This window comes from Mastigoproctus giganteus, chromosome 9 (genome assembly GCF_048544385.1).
Source record: "Mastigoproctus giganteus isolate SK-2022 chromosome 9, ASM4854438v1, whole genome shotgun sequence".
NCBI classification, from domain to species: domain Eukaryota; kingdom Metazoa; phylum Arthropoda; class Arachnida; order Uropygi; family Thelyphonidae; genus Mastigoproctus; species Mastigoproctus giganteus.
In genome coordinates, this window is record NC_143583.1 from 12,550,000 (window position 1) to 12,576,156 (window position 26,157).

At 37.5% G+C, this 26,157-nt stretch overlaps 1 protein-coding gene across 1 annotated transcript in view; it reads right to left on the reverse strand.

The window, feature by feature from the left end:
* LOC150080054 (uncharacterized) overlaps nt 1-26,157 on the reverse strand; it is a 559,273-nt gene that overhangs the window by 195,958 nt on the left and 337,158 nt on the right. Inside the window, exons 15-16 of the mRNA XM_090381984.1 lie at nt 19,771-19,818; nt 3,884-3,977 (exon numbers count right to left, since the gene is read on the reverse strand). Coding sequence (XP_090238110.1) covers nt 3,884-3,977; nt 19,771-19,818 — 142 coding nt within the window. The remainder of the gene's footprint in view (nt 1-3,883; nt 3,978-19,770; nt 19,819-26,157) is intronic.

The window sequence follows — 26,157 nt, forward strand, 5'->3', positions numbered from 1 at the left end:
GGTGGGGGGGTGCCACACCTCGACCCCTGCTTACGTTGGGTAACACCTGGGTGGTCATCCACCATGTTCTTGTGCATGGAGGTTATACCCAGGATTACTAAAAGTCCCACCATCGTGAAGGTGCAAGCAGAGGATTTGGCTGTCACAGACTGTCCGGACTTCGCCAAAATTGGGTCCACTTGACTATCAGTTCCATCAGCGTTTTAGCTTCCTAGGTAGCAAGTACAGCTTTGGCACAAGAGAATGTCTGTGACAACCTCATGGACCGCAATTGTTATTCCACAATGTCCCTGAATCCAGCAAAATATCACAGTTCGGTTTGACTCATTACAAACAAGTAATTTAGTGTTGATTTTTTTTATTATAGGGTGAGAGGAGTTGGTATTACTATTTATGATAGAGACAGCACTGAGAGAGTCAGTATACATTAAAGCAGGCGTAATTTGAAGTTCAGTAATGTGATCCAGAGCCAAGTTTATTGCATGAAGCTCAGCAGTGAAGATACTGCATTGTGCAGGTAATTAGACAGAAATTGTGAATGATGGGAAGATTGCCACTGCATCTACTTGGGTCTCAGTTTTTGATCCGTTTGTATAGATCTTACAGGCCTGTGAATTGAGAAGCAGAGTGAGTTTCATGTAACTGTGCGATATTTAAGGGAGACAAGATGTTCTTTCCTCACTGTTAGAAATAGTCATCATAAATTGCAGGGATATTTGTCCATGGTGGATCAGGCAGTGTCATATCCTGATATATATTACTCATTTCTATATTCTATGTTCAGAGCACTGTGCTGGATCATATTCAATTGCTCTAAAGTACTTTTCCATGCAGAGTCATAGTCCAATGGAATAGGCAAGTAAGTGTCAATGTCTCTTATTATGGGTGATTTCAATTTGCCTCTAATTGATTGGAGTAAATGGAAAGGAAACTCGACATGGGGAACAAAAATGTTCACCAGTTGACAGAGGAATGGAAGATGTTACCACAAGAACTTATCAACAACATTGTTCTCTGGACAGGTGGTGCAAAGCCTGCATCAACATTAGGGGCGGCCAAAAAATTAATGTTCAACATGAGGACCACCTCTTCTATCTTTGGCAGTGATGCATCTGTATCATGGCAGCCAGTGCTATGTTGCCATTTTTGAATAAAGTCCCACTGTACCATTTTGCTTCCTTCATCATTTCTGTACCTCACGAGGTTCCTTTGGCATGTTTTTCCCATATCCAGGCCACTCCTATGAGAAGCTACAGGTGAAAACCTGACTGGTTCTTAAATTTTGCACACCAGTATATAATAATGAGATAATCACATCATTATCCCTGCTGAAAAAATTCCTATACATAAAAGATATTACTTGGCTAAATGCCTAAGAGCATGAAGGGGTTTGTTTATGCAGGGTAATGCACACACACATCATTTCTACTACCAAGGTATAGAAATGGCGTGTATTGCACTAACTCAAATAAGTAACTGCATCTCTCATATTATGGAGTTATACTTCATAACTAGATTGTCACTGTTGCAACAACAGGGTACCTGCCCATCCACCGATGATAAAGCAATAAGCTTCAAAACAGTGCCTTCTGGGTGGTGGTGGTATCCGTTGAGAATAAGTAGCATTAGTCTTTTCTATAGGTGAAGCGTTACCTATTCGAGGTAGTACAATACCATGGCAACTTGTGAAGGTATTCACATGAGATATAATTAAAATGATGCATTAAAACTACCTTGGTAGTAGAAATGATGTTTCTACTACAAGTTGTTTATGCATGGGTAACCATGCATAAACAAACTCCTTCATTTCTATATATATCATTAACAAAACCGCATGAGTTTTTCTGAGGAGTTCAGACAGGCTGCCATCCTGGCAGCCTGTCTGAACTCCTCAGAAAAACTAGGCATAATCCTTATGGGTTTTGATAATTAACTATATAATATCGGTGTAAATACACCATAGTTAACCCATAGATTTGAGCTACGATTGTAGCGTAGAAGGCATCGTTTTAATTGTATCTCATAATGTGGTTGCCTTCACAACAAGATAGCTACTATTGAATTACTTCAAATAAACAAGATCTGCCTAGATCTTGTTTCAGTAGCATACCCTGATTGCTGTGATTAATTATCCTGTGAACTTTTGTATCATCTGCAAACTCAGACATTAACCTGATGTGCCTTCATCAGTATCATTAATAAATACATAAACAACAGTGTTCAAGGAAGCAAAGCCATACATTTTCTAACGCACAATCCTGGGGCACTCTGCCAATAACATTAATCCCAGAAGAGCAGTGCCTATTGATAACAACTCCATCTTCTCCCTCTCAGCTTGCCCTTAATAGAGCATTGCTTCAATTTGTAAAGCAGTCTTTTATGTGCATCAGTATTAAAAGCTATTCTGAAATCTAAGTATATGATGTCAAAATTAATTTTTGTATCTAGTTTCTTTGTTGCTGTGCCAGAGGATACAATCAGACTCGTCAGATCCTGAATTACTAATTTAACCAGTAACCATTATTTTCCCTGGAACAGAAGTCAAGCTAACAGGTCTGTAATTACTCATATCACCCTTTGTGAACTGGAGATACATCTCCAGTCAGCAGGGATCTCCTCAGAACCCAAGGACGCTCTTATAATAAAGCCAAAAGGTTTGCATACCTCTTTTGCTTACTTCTTTATTATAACTGTATAGATCCAATTACCACATGTTCCTTTTTTTGTTTTTTTTCAACAATCAACAAAATCAAAAATATGAACATTAATTGCAAAAAATGAATTTAAACATTCACAAATACTGCATTTCAAACCACGCTCGTAGCTATACGATACAGTGTACCCCCACTTTACAATATTAATCCATTCCAGAGACACCATCGTATCACGAAGATATTGTAATGTGAACCCAATAACACATTGGTTTTTGGTAATTTGTTCCACGACCTCAGAAGTTGAAATTTTCACTATATAACTCTCTGAAAGGTTGTTTTTATAGTGTAAATTGTATTAGTTACCAATTCAAATCATTAAAATGCACTACACTTTCATCGTTATCAATTGTTCCGTTATAAGAATCAATTTTGAATGCCTTTGTGATATTTTTCTAAAGCATGTTTCTGGAGGTCACAACCATAAAACAATAAAAACGATTTGTACTTTCCAGTTTATTGGGCTTTTCTGTTAGTGCAAGCAATTATAAACGGGTAGTTAACTCGATGTATTTTCGCAAATGCAATTACATCAAAAAGGGAATTGTGTGATGTTTTACGTTATCATGGTGAAATGCGTTTCCCCTTTACTGAAATCTTCAATTGTATAAAAAACACAAATAAATTTCCAGAATCTTCTCTTCATTCCCTTTTTTTAAAGCTTCGTAAACTTTTTTACTCCACGCAAATCATGTTAGTTGCAATTTGTGCGTTCCGTTAAAAAATGCTCATGCATGCTATTGAAATTTATAAAGAAAAAATGACTCCTTGTGCAACAAACCAATGAGTGCCGAGCCAATAATGAGCGATCAACGAGTGTGCATTTAGTCGATGATGATGAAGAATAATCATTCTTTAACATTTGTAAGTCATAAATAATTTCTTTATTATTATAATTTGCTTGATTTTACAGGCTACGTTTTCATTTCTTTGGATAAATCAATCATTGTTTAAACAAATTAATTAGCTAACTAATTTCATTGTTGAGAATGTAACCCCTATTTTTAACATTATGTATATGGGAAATAAATTCTCGCTTAAGAGTGCACGCTAGGAAGGAATTAACTCGTAAAGTTGGGAACTACCGGTATAACTGCCTATATGACGATGGGTGCAGTTTCCAACAATTTTTTAAGTGCTAAATTTATATATATAAAAAAAAGTGAAATTACCTTCATATCTTTCAGGAGTGACAAGGCCTCTTCATACTTCTCATATCCATTAACAAATGTTTTCATCGTTTCCTCAAGGTCATTCTTGGAAACACTATAAATTAAACATACAGTTAAAATGAATACACTTACAGCATTTTAACTTAACTAGGCTTTTAATAACAGAATCTATAATAAATATTAAAAATAGTACATTTACCCCTCCCCCCATTTTTAAAATATGATAATTTTGTTTTATTTTATAACATCTGTTATTCCAAAGGTTATGTAAGCAGAAAGAGCAGTAATTTAATTTTAATTATAATCAGGCACTGGCAGAAAAATTTATCACTTTTGCAAATCAATCAGAAAGCCAAAGGGTTCAAATTTTAAAAATTCTAATACAAACACCTTAAATGCACATCATAAGATGTGTATTTAAGCTGTTTGTACTTTGTATTAATACCAAATGGTCAAATAGCAATTTACTGTATCAGAACATTTCATTAGGATTGTTTCATTAGCACAGTGAGGGCTAATTTTAACACTTCATTGTATTGTTCTTAGTTTATATAATATCGGTGTGTAGATACACCATAGACAACTCTTAAGAAACTACAAAGTAGTTGTTGTAGGCATCATTTGCTCTTTCTCATGTTGTGCTCTGCTTTCACGACGAGTTGCCATGATATTGCACTACCTCGAATAAGTAACGCTTCACTAATAGAGAAGACTATTGTTACTTATTCTCAGTGAGTACCACCACCCAGAAATGTTTCAAGGCTATTGGCCTATCATCAGTGGGTGGGCAGGTACCCTGGTATTGCAGACATGATGACCCAGTTGTGAAGATAATCACACAATATGAGAGATGCCAAAAGGTGTATATAACAATATTTAAAATAACTAAATGCACAAGGCATAATACATTAAGAGTTTAATATCTATATAATATCGGTGTGTAGATACACCATAGACAACTCTTAAGAAACTACAAAGTAGTTGTTGTAGGCATCATCTGCTCTTTCTCATGTTGTGCTCTGCCTTCACGACGAGTTGCCATGATATTGCACTACCTCGAATAAGTAACGCTTCACTAATAGAGAAGACTATTGTTACTTATTCTCAGTGAGTACCACCACCCAGACATGTTTCAAGGCTATTGGCCTATCATCAGTGGGTGGGCAGGTATTGCAAACATGACGACCCAGTTGTGAAGATAATCACACAATATGAGAGATGCCAAAAGGTGTATATGACAATATTTAAAATAACTAAATGCACATCTCTATTAGTGAAGCGTTACTTATTCGAGGTAGTGCAATATCATGGCAACTCGTTGTGAAGGTAGAGCACAACATGAGAAAGAGCAAATGATGCCTACAACAACTACTTTGTAGTTTCTTAAGAGTTGTCTATGGTGTATCTACACACCGATATTATATAGATATTAAACTCAATGTATTATGCCTTGTGCATTTAGTTATTTTAAATGTTCTTAGTTTAGTAGCTTATTGTTTGAATGACATGTTAATTTTAATAAAATGAATGTGATTTTTTTTGGAAACTAAACATTACAATCTCTCCTTTAAGTTCTTTGAGTGGAATAGGAGTAAAATTTTTTATTTTACAAAAATTGAAGATCTCAAAGAAAATTCAACTTAATCTACTTCTCCAAAACCAACCCCTTTCCTCAAATCATCTTTACAATCAAATGCAGGTGGATGGGAGAGGAGGAGGAGAATAAGTTCTACAATTCAAGTTAAAGCTACTGCCATCCACACCCACAGCAGTAGAAAACGACAGGAATAACAAGTTGTTAGTCCTTCAAAATCTCCACTCTCAATATGCTTTCCCATTTGTGGACCTCAGTCAGTCATTTCTGACCCAAAGTCAGGGAGAACCTGAACATGGGACACTTACTGAACCAGGAAGCTAAGAAATTCAGCCAAAGACCCTTGAGAGGGTGAGTGGGGATGGATTAACTTCATGAGTCATTTGCGAGAACCTTCAGAGTCACCCTCCACTTCATATTAGCCTAGAGGATAAGGGTAGAAGAGCCATCGGGGAGGCACAGGATGCCACAGCATGTTCTGAGTGGTATTTACCACTAACAATGGGATGACAATCGGACACGTTTCTCGGCTTATGCTTTCCTGAAAATGAATGTGTGCATGTGTGTAAATTGAAAGCCCAAGAAAGATTTCTCAGTTTCACCTCCGTGAGTGGAAAATGCCATTCAAGGCAGGCTCTGGCATCGTTACTTCCAAAATTTGGATACCAAATTCTCGCTCTAAAGAATTCCAAAGACCTATTACAAGAGAGGTACCACTACCACACCTGCTAAAAAAAAAAAAAAAAAAAAAAAAAATATATATATATATATATATATATATACACACATCAACCTACAAGATGTATTACACTACTAGTTATGTGACACGATATTCGTGCCAAATCACCAATACAAAAATTCTATGAATAATGTCGGAACTTATAAAAACTAACAAACATAACTAGGATTATTAATTTATTTATTGATAATTAAGTTAACCGCCCTCTGACACCACTGTTATTCTCAGCACACTTTGCTGATATTGGCTGTTGTGATAACTAACAAGAACTTTTGAAATGTGTGTAAGTGTTACATTGTATCATATGAGATAAATGTCTCCATGTTATTCCAGTTCCCCACACCCACAACTATCAGTTCCCTGAACCCATAAGGTATCAGAGACACTGTCAAAAAATTGTAGCACCTTTGTTCAAATGTATTCCATTGCTCCTATTTATAAGTGTGGGCAATGCTGGTAAAAAATTTCTCCCTTCAGTCTCAAAGTCACAAGTTAGTCCATATGACTTTCAAAATATAAACATTCTTACTTGTGGCATTTTTTTGCATATTGTTGGTTGAAATACTGAGGCTTTTGTAATTACTAATGCCCTCGCATAGATTGTTCATCTACCTACAAGAATACCAGATAATCCTAATCACACACAGCCAGCACTCAAACTTTTTCTCACAAACAACCTTTCAAGTACATGGTTTAGGTGCGTGTTCCAATTGGTACTTCATATCACAACTTGGTGATGGTTTCTTCTCTAATGGAGCCATTCTTTCATGTCCATTCTCAATCTCATATTATTTGGCATTAAAAGAATGCAAAATGAGATGATCTGCGAGATTTATATTCTTCTTTTCCTTTGCTGGATTATTGTTTTAAATCTTCTTATGTCAATGTTTGCCAGACTCCACCTAAAAATCTTGTCTTTTATCTAAATATTGATATTCCAATAACTAGTTTCTGTGGGACCAGCACATTCTGCCTTGGAGATTGACTTTCCATATGACTTTCAAAATATAAACATTCTTACTTTTGCCTCTGTGTTGCCTGATGCACAGGGGTGAGCTCTGCCATTGAGCTGGGCAGCTGAGGGCTTGATGGGCCCCTCATATTAATTTCTTCGAGGGCATTTACCCTACACCTCAAGCTCTCATAGACGCCCTTCAGAAAGCTGAGTTGGCACCTAATTTCTTGACACTCTAGACACCCAGCACACACAAAGGCAGATAATGTCCTGTTTTAGAAAGGTCGGCAAACATTTTACACTTCGCACATTTTTTGAGACTGTGATGTGTTGGAGAATCACCCTCTTTGTTTCTCCCTGAGTCACAGTACTCTCGCTAGTCTGTGATCTTTGCTTCGCAGCTCTAATCTGGGTCATGATTTCTGTTTAAATACAATTTAATTAACAATGAAATTTAATAAAAATTAATAATATTTTTGATTAACTGATAATATTATAATAAGCTAACAGATTCCTAATACAGTGCTTCATATTACGCCATCAATTCAAGATATATATCTATATCTTCACATCCTTTTACACTATTTCTTATCAACTACAATATGGCAGCTAGTTCAACAATATTGGTGCCAACACCAATATTGTTGTAATTTCCAAAAATCTCTAGTTAAATTCAAAATACCAAAAAGCTAATAAATAAGCTAATAAATGCTACTAAACCTATTTAATATCTCTGTAAAACACAATGTAGTATGTTAATTAAGCCAAAAATCCATTGACAGTTCTCTTCCGCAACCCAATTTCTCCACCTTCCACGATCTAAAGTTTAACATTTGTCAATGTGAAACTTTAGACATGTTGGACAGGCAACTTGTGTGATCGAGACCCGCTAATATTTGTAAAATCGGACAAATGCTAAATTACTGTGATTTTCTCGTGTAGCGAACCTGTGTCCTCATTTTAAATTTGAATCAATATTTTGGATTTAACCAAATAAAAATAGAATAAAAAATATAATAAACAGTATATTAAGAAATATTATATTTTAAGTCAGGAAATCTCTTACTTGAGATATTTTTTAAGAATAATTGCATCCACGTAAGATGTAATCAGAATAGATGGAAATTATTTCCATCTATTCTGACACTAAATCCATACATGGCAAATAATAGAAAGAACAATGGGACAATTACATGTAGCTTGATAGGAGCATTTTGTTTATACAATCTTCAAAGGGAAGCAAACATGTGTCGAAGGCAATATACACAGCCATGGCACGTTCCATTGCAGTATTTCAGAACAGAGTGTGTGTGTGGGGGGGGGGGGTTGATTTAAGTAAGTAGGCAAAAGGAAGAGAAGCAGGATAGAAGGAGATAATTCCCACTCCCTCATATTTCACTAATAGTTTGGGAATTTGAAAATCTAGGGATTTAGAACAGCTTAAAGGTCATTTAGAGGAAAGAATATGAAAGTTTCCACTCGGAAATCCAGGTGCATGACTACGCGTCCCCGTTAGTAGAGGTCCTGAATGGCCTATTTATGAATCCTATTTATTATTCTATTTTTATTTGGTTAAATCCAAAACATTGATTCAAATTCAAAATGAGGACACAGATTCTCTAGAAGAGAAAACCACAACAATTTAGCACTTGGCCGATTTTATGAATATTAGCGGGTCTCGTCACACAAATTGTCTGTCCAACATGTTTAGTAAAGTTTTGAGACAACAGGATTCCCATAATGTTTTTTATACAATGTCAATGTTAAACTTCAGTTGCCACTTCTCAGCACATCTGCCCAACTTTTCTAGATCCTGTTGCTACTGCAACAGGATCTAGAAAACAGGAACTGTCATTAACAGCCCTGCCAACCTTTATATCATCCGCAAACTTTGACATTAAGCTTGATATAGCGAATATCAATATAAATGCCATACTGCTCCAGTTTGTAAAGTAGTGTGCAACAGTATAAAACCTTTCCTGAAATCCAAGTATACGATATCAAAATTATTTTTTGCATCCAGTTCTTATGTGAATATAGGAACTGGATGCAAAAAAAATCGAGTTCCTATGTGACCACATCATAGTATCCAATTAAATTTGTCATACAAGACTTCCACTTAACAAACCCATTCGGTATCTGAATTATTACTGCAGTCTTGTCTAGGATGATCTTGCAATGCTTTTTTTAACCAGTGATTCCATTATTTTCCCCGAAATAGAAGTTAAACTAACAGGTCGGTAATTACTCATGTCACCCTTTGATCCCCCATTGTGAATTGGAGATACATTTGCACATCCCTAGTCTGTGGAGGACCTCTCCTGAGTGCAATGATGCTCTCATAATTATGGCTCAGGGTTTGCTTACTTCCTTTGCGGCCACATTTAATATAACTGGATATAACCCATCCACCCCAGGTGCCTTTCTTATGTTTAACTTCGACAATTTCTCCTCCACTTTGCTCTCAGTTATTACAAAATCATTTAACTCCCTGTTAGAGTTTGATAAACTTCTGGCCTTCCCCTCCCTGAATAACTTCTCATGTGTGAATGTAGATGCAAAATACTCATTCAGTTTGGCAGCTATCTGAGCAGGATCATCACACCATCGATATCAAGTGGACCAATCTGATTCATTCCCTTAATTTTAGAGCTTAAATAAGAAAGAATTCTTTGCTGTTTTTTTTCACATCCTTTGAAAAAGATTTCTCATAATCTGCCTTCACTTGCCTAACCCACTTTGTCTTGATTACAGACTAGTTTATATCTACCATAGGCTTCTGTGTCACCTGATAATTTATATGCATCCCATGCATTTTTCTTCTCTGCTGTATAGTCTTCCATGTGCAAGTTGAAGAAATAAATGAAGAAGAAGAAAAGTTAATCCAGCTAGTGGGACAATAAATGGATGATGACTGGTTGTGGCACATTGTTCTGGCTGGTTTGGAAGAAAAAGTGGAAATTCAATAGAGCATTATCCATGGAAATATCTATAGAAAAAGCATGTAGCAGAAACAGATTGTCTGAAAGACATAGAGAATGGAGAGGCTTTATAAGACATGGGTCATAATTAACCTGATTATCCTCTTTTGAATGGAGTCTAGAAGCTTGAGATCGGTTATTTGGCACTGCCCCAGATGTGAGAAAATTCCATGGTAGAGCAGATTTGAGATTTGTACATAGCCAGTAGCTGTTTAGAAGGCTAACGCCAAGAGCAAAACAGAAAATCCATTTTACTCTTTAGATGCAGATGAAGCAAAATTTGTGATGCCTATGCCCAAATGGCATATGCAGTTCAATATTAAGGGTGATAGAGTGGGAGAAGACAGAGTGGTAATCAATGGACATTGCTCTTCGTGGACTAATGATATTAGTGGAGTCCCCCAGGTGTGTTTGTGTGTGTGTGTGTGTGTGTGTGGTATGGTTGTTTATTGGCGCATTAGCTGCTATGGCTATAGTGCGCCTATTTGTAGGAATATTAGAAAATAATTAACAATGAAGCCAGTTCAATTTAATTTCAGTTCTGAAACCTATTTATAAAAGATCATACACTCCAATTTGTTTCAAAAAGCAGAAAAGTTCGTTAACATATGATGTAATTTTAACGGTTCTCGAAGATTAGCCAGATTTTTAAGTACTGAAGTTCAATGTTGTTGATAGTGTGGACAGTCAATCAGAATATGTTTGACTGTTAGATGTTCTAAGCAGTGTGGACACTCAGGAGGATCATCGCCCATTAGTAGATGGAGGTGAGTCAGATGGGTGTCTTATTCTCATCCGTGTGAGTACCACTTCTTCCCACCGATCTGTCTGACTGCTTGAGTGCCAGAACTTTGGGTCTTGTTTCAACTGGAAAAGTTTATTCGTTTGGTTATGCCATAGTTCTGTCCACTGTGCATGGCATGCTGCTCTAATCAGGCACTGGAATAAGGACAAAAGTTAGGTCTAAAGTTGATGGATTTTTGGCAGCTATATCAGCCAGTTCATTCCCATTTTATGCCAGAATGTGCTGGAATCCGGAAAACTTCACTAGTTGTTGATGATCAATCTGCAATAGCAAACTCCTGATTTTCATTAAAATATGGTGATTCTTTTGAGAGGGTTTCTGCATCGCTCTAATTGAGTTGAGAGAGTCAAATTTTCTAGAGCTAATTGCATTGCATTCAGTTCTGCTGAAAAGTTGCTATACTCAGGTGGAAGAGAAGCTGATATGATAGCAGAGGGAAACACTGCTGTTGCTCCAGCAGTTGAAAGAGATTTGGAACCATCCATACATATCGGCGAGAAGTCAGACAGCATTGAATACGGCTAGAATGGAGTTGTTGCACAGTCAATGCAGATAGTCGATTCTTTCCCCCAACTGAAGAAAATAAGCAACAATCACAGGTCAGTTGAGGAAAGGGGGTCCATGGTGGATGAGAGTAATTCTTTATCTGTTGCCTATTGTGGAGAGGAACATTCCAATTTTGTGATATTTCAAGGAGCAGTAGGCCAGCTGGTCATATTTTACTTGGTTTATTTCTGTAGAGATTGAGTAGTGGTTGATCAAAAAGGTATGGCTAAAATTTAAACGGAATCTAATCAGTGCTTTATATAAGAGCAGCAACATTGTACGATCTGCTCCCCAAGACAGGGCAGATAAAGCTCTTAGCATGTTGATCTTTTAAAGACAGGTAGTACGTATTAATTTAACATGCTCAAAAAAGTTTAGCTTACTGTCCAGGATTAGTCCCAAGAATCTGATATTGTTGGCAATGGGAATGTTGGAATTTGAAATCCAAGGTTCAGGACCTGTATGCAATTTATGTTGACTGCAAAAGTGGACCGCAACTGTTTTCTGTTGGGAAGAACAATATCCATTGAGCTCAGTCCACTTTTGTACTTTATTGAGGTACATCTGCAATTGTCTTTCGATAGATCTCATGTTCTGAGAATGGCAAGAAAAAGAGAGATCGTCAGTGTAAAGGTATGCCTCTACAGTATTTGAGAGTTCTTTTGTAATGGAATCAATTATAACGGCAAACATGGTTGCACTCAATACTGATCTTTGCGGTACTCCTTCTTCCTGCGAGAATGTAGCAGAAAGGGAATTTTGATATCAGACATTGAAAGTTCGGCTCTTGAGGAAGTTCCTAATAAATATGAGCAGGTTGTCTCGTAGACCAAGAGTATGAACGTCACTGAGAATGCCATACTGCCAGGTAGTACTAAATGCCTTTTCTATATCTATGGAGACCATAACCAAAGGAACTGGATGCAAAAAATAATTTTGATATCATATATTTGGATTTCAGGAAAGCTTTTGACACTCTTGCACATGGAAGACTATTTAAGTTGCTACAATGGATAAAAGGATGGTTGAGTGGGAGAAGACAAAGGGTGGTAATTAAGGGGTGCTGCTCTTCGTGGACTAATGTTATTAGTGGAGTCCCACAGGGTTCGGTTTTGGTTCCACTGTTGTTTTGTATATTTATCAATGATATTGATGAAGGTATATCAGGCTTAGTGTTGAAGTTTGCAGATGATACAAAGGTGGGCAGGATTGTTAATGATAGTAATGGCAGTGTGCTACTGCAACAGGATCTAGATAATTTGGGCAGGTGGACTAAGAAGTGGCAACTGAAGTTTAACCTTGACAGATGCAAAGTACTGCATATGGGTAGAAGTAACCCCAGAGAAATGTACCAAATGTGTGGTACTACACTTAAAGTGGTAGAAAATGAAAAAGACCTGGGAGTAATTGTGCAGTCAGATATGAAGTTTTCTGAGAAATGCAGACAGGCAGCCAGGGCAGGTCATGGGGTTTTGTCAATTATATATAGGAATTTTGCTAGCAGGGAGGAGGTGATTGACCCTCTGTATAAGGCAATGGTCAGGTCACGCCTTGAGTACTGCGTACAGGTCTGGAGGCCTCATTTTAGGAAGGACACAAAGATTGGTGAGGGGAATAAAGGGATCCTCTTACCAAGAGAGGCTTAAGTTCTGCAAATTGCAGTGACTGGAGACTAGGCACCTGCGCGGTGATCTGATTGAGGTGTATAAGGCCTTGAACAGGTTGAGCACGCTGAATTCTGATGGGATTCTTCCACTCGGTCAGATTATGAACCTAAGGGCATAAATTCAAATTAAGAAAAGACAGATGTAGAATAGATGTGCGGAAATTTGCCTTTAGCCAGCGGGTGGTTAATTGCTGGAACAAACTTCCATCTGTTGTTGTGGAAGTTGATAGGTTAAATAAATTTAAGGAGGAACTGGACAGGCATTTGGTTGGAATGGTGTGATTTATTTATTTATTTTTTTTTTTGGGCTGATGCTGCATAAGCTCATACACTTGCTTTCTTGCATCACATGCCACTACTACTACTACTACTACTATAACAAGGTGTTTGTTTTTAACAAAGGCATTGTGAATTTCAGATTCAGCCTTGATCATCAGATCTAAGGAGGACCTGTTTTGGTGAAAGCCATGTTGACAATTAATCAGGTCGAGTTTCAATGATCCAAATGAGTTGACTGTGAATCATTTTTTCAACTATTAGGACTATTAGGACTGGAGGGATCTTTTCCAAGTTTTAAAAAGGCCAAATCTGTAGCATGGTGCCAAGAGGTTGGATAAATATTATCCATGAAGATCTGGTTAAAAAAGACTAGCAGTAGTTGTAAGTTTCTGTCATTGAGATGCTGCAGCATGACATAATATATGCCATCTGGCTCAGCGGTACTATTTCATGTTGTTCTGATGGCCTGTAAAAGTTCACAATATTGAAGAAGCTGATTATATGGAAGTGATAGTGATGTTTGAAAGTTGTTAGGTCTCTGTTCAGTGGAGGCCTTAATTTTCTGGAATTTTGGAGTGTAGTTTGATGCAGCTGAGACTTGAGCAAAGGTTTTGCTCAAGAAATTGGCTATATCTAGAAGAGCAGAGAGTTCTTACACATTGAAAGAAAGAATTGGGGAAGGAACAGTTGGAAACTTTCCAGAAAGCTGCCTAATTTTCTTCCATATTAGTCTGGAGTCAGTGTTTCTATTGATAGTAGATGAGAACTGAGTCCAAGAATCTTTCTTGGCTTGCTTTTGAATGTAACATGCTTTTGCCCTTAGCTTCTTGTAGCTAATTAGATTAGCTGTGGTTGGAGATTGATGGAATAAATTAAATGCTTTATTTTTTTCCATCTTTGCTTTTGTGCACACTTTGTTCCACCAGTATTAGCATTAGTAGAGGCATATGATGTCTGTACTTGTTAACAGGAGAGACTGCTTCTACAGGGATGGGATACACTTAAATAGAAAGGGTGCAAGAATGTTTGCTGATGCTATTGAGGCAGTGTTAGGTGGGTCGGAAAGCTGCTAGATTGGGGGGGATACAAGGACTAACAGATTAACAGTAGCCACTGGCAGAGGTGAAAGTGAATCTTGCACTGCTTCTATTGGAATGAGCAGCAGCCTGGAAAAAAAGATGCAGGATATTTCAGAGACTGTTGGGAATCATTGGGGTACAAGTAAACACATGGGTTGTGTTAGGGTAGCTAAGAAAAAGAACAGGTGCATGTATACTTGCGTGTACACCAATGCTAGGAGTTTAGTAAATAAATTTGATGAATTGGAGGTATTGCTCAAAGCATCAAAGGCGGATATTGTTGGGATATCAGAGACGTGGTGTCACACAGATATAAGGAATGCAGAACTGGAATTTGGGGAGTACAATGTCTACCGAAAGGATAAACAGGAAAGGAAGGGAGGAAGGAAGCTACTAGGCTTTACATACCAACTAAGAAATATTGTTCAAGGTTTAGGCCTAAATGGATGTCAGATGAACTAATGAGACATATGGCAGAGAAGAAAAATGCATGGGATATATACAAATTAACACGTGACACACAAGCCTATGATAGATACAAGTTGATCTGTAACCAAGTTACAAGGAGGTTAGGCAGGCGAAGGCAGATAATGAGATATCTTTGGCAAGGGATGCAAAGAAAAACAGCAAAGAGTTCTTTACTTATGTAAACTCTAGAAGGAAGGGAATGAATCAGATTGGTCCACTTGATATCGATGGGTCAACTGTTGATGATCCTGCTAAGGTAGCTAACAAACTAAATGAATATTTTTCATCGACATTCACACATGAGAAGTTATTCAGGTGGGGAATACCAGAGGTGTATCCAACTCTGGCAGTAAGTTAGAGAATCTTGTAATAACTGAGAGTAAAGTGGAGGAGAAATTGTTGAATATAAACACAAGAAAGGCACCTGGGGTGGATGGGATCTATCCAGTTATATTAAAGGAGGCAGCAAAGGAAGTAAGCAAACCCTTAGCCATAATTATGAGAGCTTCGTTGGACTCAGAGGAGGTACCAATGGTATTTTTTTTATTTTTATTTTTTTTTTTTGGTAGTTGTTGGCGCATAGGCTTCTGTGGCCATAATGCACCTCCCAAGGTTTTTGCAGTACTTTGATCCAAGCCCGAGGCGGGAATCGAACCCGCGACCTTTGGGTTGCTAGGCAGGCACTTTACCCACCCGGCTAGCCCGGTCGGCGGTACCAATGGACTGGAGATGTGAAATGTGACTCCAATTCACAAAGGAGGATCAAAGGCTGACACAAGTAATTATAGACCTGTGAGATTAACTTCTGTTCCAGGAAAATTAATGGATGCACTGGTTAAAGAAGCACTGCAGGATCATCTGAGCAAGAGGAACAATGCCGATGGGATTCTTCCTCTTGCTCAGAATAATCACCTGAGAGGACATAAATTCAAATTGAGGAAAGAGAGAGATGTAGGATAGATGTGCAGAAATTTGCCTTTAGCCAGCAGGTAGTTGGTTGGTGGAACAGACTTTCATCCCTTGTTGTGGAAGTTGATAGCCAAAATAAATTTAAGGCTCAGCTGGACAGGTATCTCGAATGAACGGAGGGGTGAAATGGGACTGGTTTTTTTTTTTTTTTTTGGCTGGTGGTGAATAAGCTTGCTTTCTTGCATCGTATGCCTCTACTAATGCTAATGCATCTATTCTATAACTGTCTTTCCTCAATTTTAATCTATGCCCCCTCAGGTTCTTAATCTGAGCAAGCAGAAGTTTCCATCAGCATTGAGCCTGCTCAAACCATTCAAGGCTTTATACACCTCGATCAGGTCACCTCGCAGGTGCCTAGCCTCCAGAAGCTGCAACTTTCAGAACTTAAGTCTTTCTTCGTAAGAGAACCCCTTTGTTCCTCTCACCAATCTTGTTGCCCTTCTCTGTACTCGTTCTAGCAATTCTACATCCTTCCTAAAATTAGTGTGGGCTGACCATTGCCTTATACAAAGGGATAATCACCTCCTTGTCTCTGCTATCAAAATTCCTATACATCATTGACAACACTCCATGACCTGCTCTGACAGCCTGTCTGTACTGCTCAGAGAACTTCATATCTGACTGCACAATTACCCTCAGGTCTTTTTCATTCTCCGCCTTCCTGAGTACGTTTGTCTTGGGTTATTGCTACCCATATGGAGTACTTTGCATTTGTCAATGTTAAATTTCAGTTGCCACTTCTCAGCCAATCTGCCTATCTTTTTAGCTCCTTTTGGAGTAGCATACTGTCTTTACTGTCATTATCAACCCTGCCAACCTTTGTATCACCTGCAAACTTGGACATTAAGCCTGATATACCTTCATCGATATCACTGATAAATACACAAAACAGTAATGGGCCCAGCACCGAATTCCGGGGAACTCCACTAATAACATTAGCCCAAGTACAGCAGTGTCCATTTACAGGTAACCTCTGCTTAACGCTGATAATTCGTTCCTGAAAAACAGAGTGCTAAGTGAATCTGCGCTAAGCGAGCGCCGTATTTCTGTAATGTAACATGTATTTGTGAGTTGCGGTCTATGCAATAGGATATTTCCTAATCAATAATAAATGGTAGCGAAAAGATGCACAAACATCGGTCAAATTATTTAATATTAAAAATTTGTACATATAAAATATTCTCCATTACGTACGTATATAATTATGTGGTAAGTAACTACATTACGTATCAAAATTAAACTTAAAATCATGAATTCATTAATCCGATGGCCCTGGGTTGTTGAGTTTTTGGCTGTCTTCCTATTAAACTATAAGGGGTTTTACTTTAAAATTCCCCCAGCATTACCACCCAACAATAAAGTAAACTGATCCTTACCGTTTTTTTAAGCCTGACATGTTTTTTTTTTTTCTTCTTTCGATATGGAACTTCTTTTAGGAATTCGCTTCCAAAAAAGTCCTGTTTCACCTATGTTAAAAACTTGTTGAGAAGTTTAACACCACTCTTCAATAATTTTCAGAAGTTCTTTTTTGAAAGTTTCGGCTTCTTCTTGATCTGCTATTGCAGCTTCTCACTGGATTTTAAATCTATCTTACCAGCCCTTACTAGCTTTAAATGGTTTCACTTTTTTTTTTTTTTTTTAAGGTGAGCTTTCTTCAGATCATCATATAGGTTAATCGATTTTTCTTTAATAATATTTAACTTAACGGAATTGTGCATTGGATATTATCTTCAATAAAATTATTTAGAAGTCTCTCCATTTCAATTATAATAGCCGGCCTAGTTGCTTGCAGTGGGATAGCTGTCTTTCTTGCTACTAAAATTAATTCTTTATTTTTTATAATTGTTCTTACAGTGGAATCTGTCAGTCCTAAATTATTGCACACATCCACTTGTCGTTGAACGGAATCGATTCGCTTCAAAACGTATAATTTAATTTAATTTTCAAATTCAGTATTTTTCTTACCTTAGTAGCTTTGTACCGCATCCAGATGTTGTTCCTTTTTAATTCTTATCCGTGATTATTAATTTTCGAAAATGTAACTGCGTTGCATTAATTATGATACAATGTTCGAGAAAGCTAATGATGTCTAACACTGTACCAAGTGATGACTAGACTTCGGATAAATGCATATAACGCAAATATTACAAGTAATATACTTGATAAATTTTTTAAAATGTTGATCTTGGAACTAAGTAACAAGTCACCATAGTTCAATTAAAAATTAAATTAGCGTGGGAGAAAATTTCACTGAGCGTGGGAGAAAATTTCACTGAGCGTGGGATTTATTTATCGTATGGGGGGAAAAAAAAAAATTACATATAAATGAATACATATAACAAAAAAGGAAGACAGCATTAAAAAGAAAAACTCATATATTTACAATTGTATATCCAAATTAATAACATATTCAATTGATGCCAGAGTCAGTATCAGGAACTCTTCCGGTTTTCCACAAAACGTTCTCAGGATACAGTCTTGGGTAATATGTTGCACAGTCTGTCTATCAGCACCACAGTCACATCGTGAAGTATAACTCTTATTCCACTTAGAAAGGAAATCTGCACACCTGCCATGTCTAGTTCTTATTCGGTTTATTTTGGTCCAGATCTTCCGAGGTAGGTTAAAGCCATCCAGTCTTTCCGTAATCCATTTAGTATTTTCAAGTCCTGGAGGAGAAAGTTGGCTCCATTCATGTATCCATTCCTTTAAGAGGTTAAAATTAATAATTTTCAATCTCTCCACTGTTCTAATAGGAGGGTGTCTAGATCTTAATCTATTGCTTTTATGTATTGGTGATAGAGCACTTTTCCAGTCAAAAGGAATTTCTCCCAAGTTGAATGGTGCCCTCATAATTAACTTCAATGGCCCAATGCACAGTTTCCTGCTGCCTATCTCAAAATTACGGGCAAGAATCAACTGCAGGAACTTCACATGCTACTTGTAGGGAAGTAAGAGTCCTATACGACATCTCCAACTTATACATTCTAATTTAGTAGAGCATAATAATACTGATATCAACAGATACTTTTAACTATATTTATTTTCTGACATATGATAATATATGCATTACAAAAGTAAAATACTTTATTCCTAAAATAAATTTTTAGTATTTTCTTTTTTAAAAATTTTAATCTAAGCCGACAGTTTCATTTAACACAGAACACCATTTCCGTTGCAATAATACCCCACCTCTGCATCCCTCCACCTCTTTCTAAATGCACCAATATATAAAAATAGAAACAAAGATGAATGTGGAAATTGAAGAGGAATTTCACTCTTTAGGATATAGAGGTAAAATCTATGAATTTATCTTGGAGAAGAGGGTTAAAAACATTACTGAATACAACTTGGGGAAAAAACAGTCGAGTTTTGGCTAAACAAGAGATACCAGAATCAAATCTTTGCATATTATAGATACATTATAGAAAAGCCACAGGAATATAACAAGAATCCTGGCCTGAATTTGATGAACTTCAGATGACTGAAAGAAGTACTACAAAATGGTTTAAGGTTAAACTTGGAGCAAGACAAGGTAGCAACTTATCTCCACTTCTTTTTATAATTTTCAGGGACAACTTAATACTTTAAGTTATAGATTTATAAAAAACATAGAGGTAATAAGAAGCAAGAGAAAATTTCATTAAAAAGAGTGATATCTTTTCTTTGCTTATTTTTTGATGCCCAGAAAAGTGAAAGTATGAGGAAACTGAGCAATGACTTAAACCTTTTTCTGGCATCACAGGTAATAATAATTATAAAATAATTATATCATATATAACACATGTAATCACCAATACACTTACCTTATTGATTCTATTTCGGACTTCAGGTCTTTACACTCTTTTTCTGATCTAATAAAGAATACAATTGAACTAAATACCTGTTTAAAGATTAAATTTCAAGTGACTACCAGTCAAATTTATAATTTTGTAAAATAATGCGAAGCTTTAAACATACTCTACAAATGTCATTAATGTAAGTAAAGCCAATACAAATTACAAATTTGATTATATTAGTATTAGCAGTGGCAAATGATGCAAGAAAGCAAGCCTATAGAGTATCAGCAAAAAAAAAAAAGGGGGGGGGAAATAAAAAATCCATTTTACTAACCAACTACTCCAGTAGTTGATTAACTATTCCTTAAATTTATTTGAATTATTCACTTCCCCAATGGATATAAGCTTGTTCCAGGAATCAACCACCTGTTGGTTGAAAGCAAACTTCCTTATCCCGAAACCATCCTCTCACAATTTGAATTTATGTCCACTCATATGCATATTCAGAGAAGGAATCCCATCAGCACTGAGTCTTCTCAAACCATTCGAAGCCTCAAGCACCTCAATTATACAATTTTTGCAGGTGCCTAGATTCCAGACACCACAATTTGCAGAATTGAAGCCTTATGTTGTAGGCGCATACCTTTGTTACCATCATCAATCTTGTTGCCCTTCCCTGTATCCATTCCAGAAGCTGTACATTCTAATCAAAATGAGGCCTCCAGAATTGTAAACAAGATGTAGCCTGACCACTGTCTTATACAATGGGATAACCACCTCATTCCTGCTAGGAAAATTCCTGTTTATCAATGGCAAAACCCCACGAGCTCTCCAGGCATCCTGTCTGCACTACTCAGGGAACTTCATACCTGACAGCATAATTAATCCCGGGTCTTTTTCATTTTCGACTAACCTGAGCTTAGTACCATACAGTCAGTACATTATCTGGGGTTTGCTACAAATATCCAGTACTTTGCACTGATTAAGGAAAAACTTCAATTGCTACAAATAAAGGGTTCGTTGAGTGGCAGAAGACAGAGAGTGGTAATCAATGTAAACAGGATTACCTCACGAATTAACCACACGAATAGTGTGGTTAATTCGTGCCAAAAAAATATTGTGCTATTCGAAACCGCGCTGATCAAGGTATTATTAGTATGTATTTTAATGTAATGCATTCCGACAATTTGATTATATGGATGGAGTTGCAAAAATATATAGGTGTTTGTTTACTATAAATTGATGTGCACAAAGTTCTTGCAAAAAAAGAAACTAAATTGATAAAATTGAAAAATACTAGTAAGTACAGTAGAAATGATTTTTATTGCAGTATGCACATACCAAAAGAAAATAAGTGAAGTATGTACAAACCAAAAGAAAATAAGTGAAGTATGTACTGTATTTTTATTTTGAAAAATAACTGATCAAAGTTAGTTTGCAAATTCCCCCCCCCCCCCTTTTTTATCTGCATACATCTCTTTATAACATCGAATGTCATTTTGCAACGGCTGCCTTACTTTCATACCTCGTTCGATGTTTGGATCTAGAAGAACACTCAGCGCCATTGTATTTCTTCCTTCCACTCATATTTGCACATAAAGGTGTAACATTTTAGAAAAATAATATTTAATAAAAATAAACAGTGAAAAATATTTGTACAGCTTACGCACAATCAACGACCTCACCCTCGGAATCTAGAGTGTTTACTAATGTATGAATGCTAGCAGTCCGTATATAATAGGAGTTGCGACAACAGTCAGAATGGCCTTGAATCCATAATGCATTGGCCTGAGTGCTGGCATTATAATACATACATAGCAAATGTATTGGTACGTAACACAGTTAATTTTTTTTCAATTTGTAAACTGTGCTATAGCGAAACCCGCGCTGTTCGAAACCGCATTATGCGAGGTATTCCTGTACTGCTCTTTGTGGAATAATGTTATTAGTGAAGTCCTCCAGGGTTCACTGTTGGGACCATGGTAGTTTTCTATATTTATCAATGATATTGATGAAGGTATATATGAGGCTTAATTTTCAAGTTTACAGATGATACAAAGGCTGGCAGGGTTGTTAATGACAGTAATGGTGGTACGCTGCAGCAACAGGATCTATAAAAGTTGGGCAGATGGGAAGAGAGGTGGCAAATGAAGTTTAACATTGACAAATGCAAAGTACTTCATTTGGGTAGCAGAGGAGAGCTGGAAAAGGAATTAGAAAATGTGAATTGAAATATCATCAGTTTGGCTGAAACAAGAAGAAGAAATGAATCACTTATAAGTTTATCAAGTGAAAATCTGCTGTACACCAATGGAAACAGTTAAAGGAGTGAAGGTGAAGTTGGCTTTCTGGTCCATAAAGATATAAAAAACAACATTTCGGAATTCAAAAGCACATCAACAAGGGTGTCAAGACTACTACTCAGAATTTCTAAGAGGTATAAGCTAAAGGTAATAATGATTTATGCACCAACATCGAGCCGTGATGATCAAGAGGTTGAAGAAATGTACACCGAAATTGAGTCTTCTAGATGAACAGAAAACTCAGTACACTATCATTATGGGGGACTTCAATGCTAAGGTTGGAAAGAGACAAAACAGTGCAGAAAGGGGAACTATATGAAATTTTGGAATTGGTGAAAGAAATGAAAGAGGTGAAAGACTTGTGGAATTTTCAGAATCTCAAGGAATTTCAGTAATGAACACTTTTTTTCAAGAAAAGGGTAAACAGAAAGTGAACAAGGAAGAGACCAAATGGATTCACAACTAATGAAATCAACTTCATCCTTGCTAACAGAGGCTTGTAGCCGTGAATAGTATTGCATACGGCGTGTACATTTTGTATGCAATAAAGAGTATATATATCGTGAATGATGTTACTGTCCTGATCAAGGGTTGAATTTTGAAAGTCTCAAGCGGTAGAATTTTTTTCAGCCTGGTCTGTACTTGTTAACAGGAGAGACTGCTTCTACAGGGATGGGATACACTTAAATAGAAAGGGAGCAAGAATGTTTGCTGATGCTATCGAGGCAGTGTTAGGTTGGTCGGAAAACTGCTAGATTGGGGGGGATACAAGGACTAATAGATTAACAGTAGCCACTGGCAGAGGTGAAAGTGATTTTTGCACTGCTTCTATTGGAATGAGCCGCAGCCTGGAAAATAAGATGCAGGATATTTCAGAGACTGCTGAGAATCATTGGCGTAAAAGTAAACACATGGGTTGTGTTAGAGTAGCTAAGAAAAAGAACAGGTGCATGTATACTTGCGTGTACACCAATGCTAGGAGTTTAGTAAATAAATTTGATGAATTTGAGGTACTGCTCAAAACATCAAAGGTAGATATTGTGGGGATTTCAGAGACGTGGTGTCACACAGATATAAGGAATGCAGAACTGGAATTTGGGCAGTGCAACGTCTACAGAAAGAATAGACAGGATAGGAAGGGAGGAGGGGTTATGCTATTAGTTAAGAAACACATAAAATCCAAGGAAGTGAAGCCAGTCAACATTGCTGGACAGTGGAGTGTCGAGTCAGTTTGGTGTGACATAAGCACTGGGAGATCAAAATTAGCATTAGCATTAGTAGAGGCATTTGATGCAAGAAAGCAAGCTTATGCAGCATCAGGCAAAAAAAAAAAAAAAAAAAAAACCACTTCCACTTCACCCCTCTGTTCGTTCAAAATACCTGTCCAGCTGAGCCTTAAACTTATTTAGGCTATCAACTTCCACGACAAGGGATGGAAGTCTGTTCCACCAACCAACCACCCGCTGGCTAAAGGCAAATTTCCGCACGTCTATCCTACATCTGTCTTTCCTCAATTTGAATTTATGCCCTCTCAGGTGATTATTCTGAGCTAGAGGAAGAATCCCATCAGCATTGAGCATGCTCAAACCATTCAAGGCTTTATACACCTCTATCAGATCACCTCGCTGGTGCCTAGTGTCCAGACACTGTAATTTGCAAAACTTAAGCCTTTCTTCGTAAGAGCACCCCTTTGTTCCATTCACTAATCTTGTTGCCCTTCTCTGTACTCGTTCCAGCAGCTCTACATCCTTCTTGAAATGAGGCCTCCAGACCTGTATACAGTACTCTAGGTGTGGCCTGACCATTGCCTTATACAAGGGAATAATCACCTCCTTATTCCAGCTGGAAAAATTCCTGTATATCATTGACAATACTCCATGAGCTACTCTTGCAGCCCGTCTGCACTGCTCAGAGAACTTCATATCTGCCTGCACAACCACCCCCAAGTCCCTTTCATTCTCTACCACTGTCAGTGTAGTACCACAGAGTTGATACGTTGCTCTGGGGTTGCTGTTTCCCATGTGTAGTACTTTACATTTGTCAATGTTAAACTTCGTTTTGCCACCTCTCGGCCCATCTGCTCAATCTTTCCAGATCCTGTTGCAGCAGCATAGTGTCAGTAGTGTCCTTGACAACCCTGCCAACCTTTGTATCGTCTGCAAACTTGGACATTAAGCTTGATATACCATCATCAATATCATTTATAAATACAGAAAACAATAATGGACCCAACACTGAGCCCTGAGGGACTCCACTAATAACATTAGTCCATGACGAGCAGTGTCCATTGATTACCACTCTCTGTCTTCTCCCCCTCAACCACCCCTTTATCCATAGCAGCAATTTGCCTCCAATGTCACACTGCTCCAATTTGTGTAGCAGTCTTCCATGTGCAACAGTATCAAAAGCCTTTCTAAGATCCAAGTATATAATATCAAAGCTATTCCCTGCATCCAGTTCTTTTGTAACTGCATCATAGTATCCAATCAAATTTGTTAGGCAAGACTTCCCTTAACAAAACCATGCTGTGTCCGAGCTATAACTGAAGTCTTGTCTAAATGATCCTGCAGTGCTTCTTTAACCAGTGCCTCCATTAATTTTCCTGGAACAGAAGTTAAGCTCACAGGTCTATAATTACTTGTGTCAGCCTTTGATCCTCCTTTGTGAATTGGGGTCACATTTGCACATTTCCAGTCTATGGGTACCTCCCCTGAGTCCAAGGAAGCTCTCATAATTATGGCTAAGGGTTTGCTTACTTCCTTTGCTGCCTCCTTTAATATAACTGGATAGATCCCATCCACTCCGGGTGCCTTTCTTGTGTTTATCTTCAACAATTTCTCCTCCACTTTACTCCCAGTTATTTCAAGATTCTGTAGCTTACTGCTACAGTTGAATTCACCTCTGGCATTCCCTTCGCTGAATAACTCCTCATGTGTGAATGTCGATGCAAAATATTCATTTAGTTTGTTAGCTACCTGAGCAGGATCATCAACAGTTGACCCATCAATATCAAGTGGACCAATCTGATTCATCCCCTTCCTTCTAGAGTTTACATAAGTAAAGAACTCTTTGCTGTTTTTCTTTGCATCCCTCGCCAAGGATTTCTCGCAATCTGCCTTCGCCTGCCTAACCTCCTTTGTAACTTGGTTGCATATCAACTTGTATCTATCATAGGCTTCTGTGTCATGTGTTAATTTGTAAGTATCCCATGCATTTTTCTTCTCTGCCATATGCCTCATTAGTTCATCTGACATCCATTTTGGCCTAAACCTTGAACAATATTTCTTAGTTGGTATGTAAAGCCTAGTAGCTTCCAAGATAAGTTCTTTGAATGCTTCCCATTTTGAATTTGCTGTAGGTAACATCATCAGTTGGTCACACTGTATAGAATTTAAATCCTGTCTCAGTCCATCGTAGTCGCCTTTATGGAAGCAATAACCCTTCCCTTTACCCCTAATGGTAGTTACCTCTGAGTAAATCCCACTTCAGCACACTGTGATCACTGCCACCTAGTCGTTCATTTATCTGCATATTCTTAATGCATGAAGAGTCACTGCTGATAATCAAATCAAGAGTATTCCTCCCTCTAGTTGCCTCCCGAACATGCTGATGTAGAAAACAATCATCCAATAAATCCACAAAAGCCTTGCTAGTGTGTGAGTGACCAGCCCCCATATTCCAGTCAATATCTGGGAAATTAAAATCTCCCATTATAAGACTCTCTGATTTACTGGCCCACTCTATTTCCCTGTACAGTTTCTTATTATACTCATCAGAGTCATTAGGCCTATAGCACACTCCTACTCTCAATTTTGATCTCCCAATGCTTATGTCACACCAAACTGACTCAACATTGCACTGTCCAGCGATGTCGACTGGCTTCACTTCCTTGGTTTTTATGTGTTTCTTAACTAATAGCATAACCCCTCCCCTCTTCCTATCCTGTCTATCCTTTCTGTAGACGTTGTACTCCCCAAATTCCAGTTCTGCATCCCTTATATCTGTGTGACACCACGTCTCTGATATCCCAACAATATCTGCCTTTGATGTTTTGAGCAATACCTGAAATTCATCGAATTTGTTTACTAAACTCCAAGCATTGGTGTACACG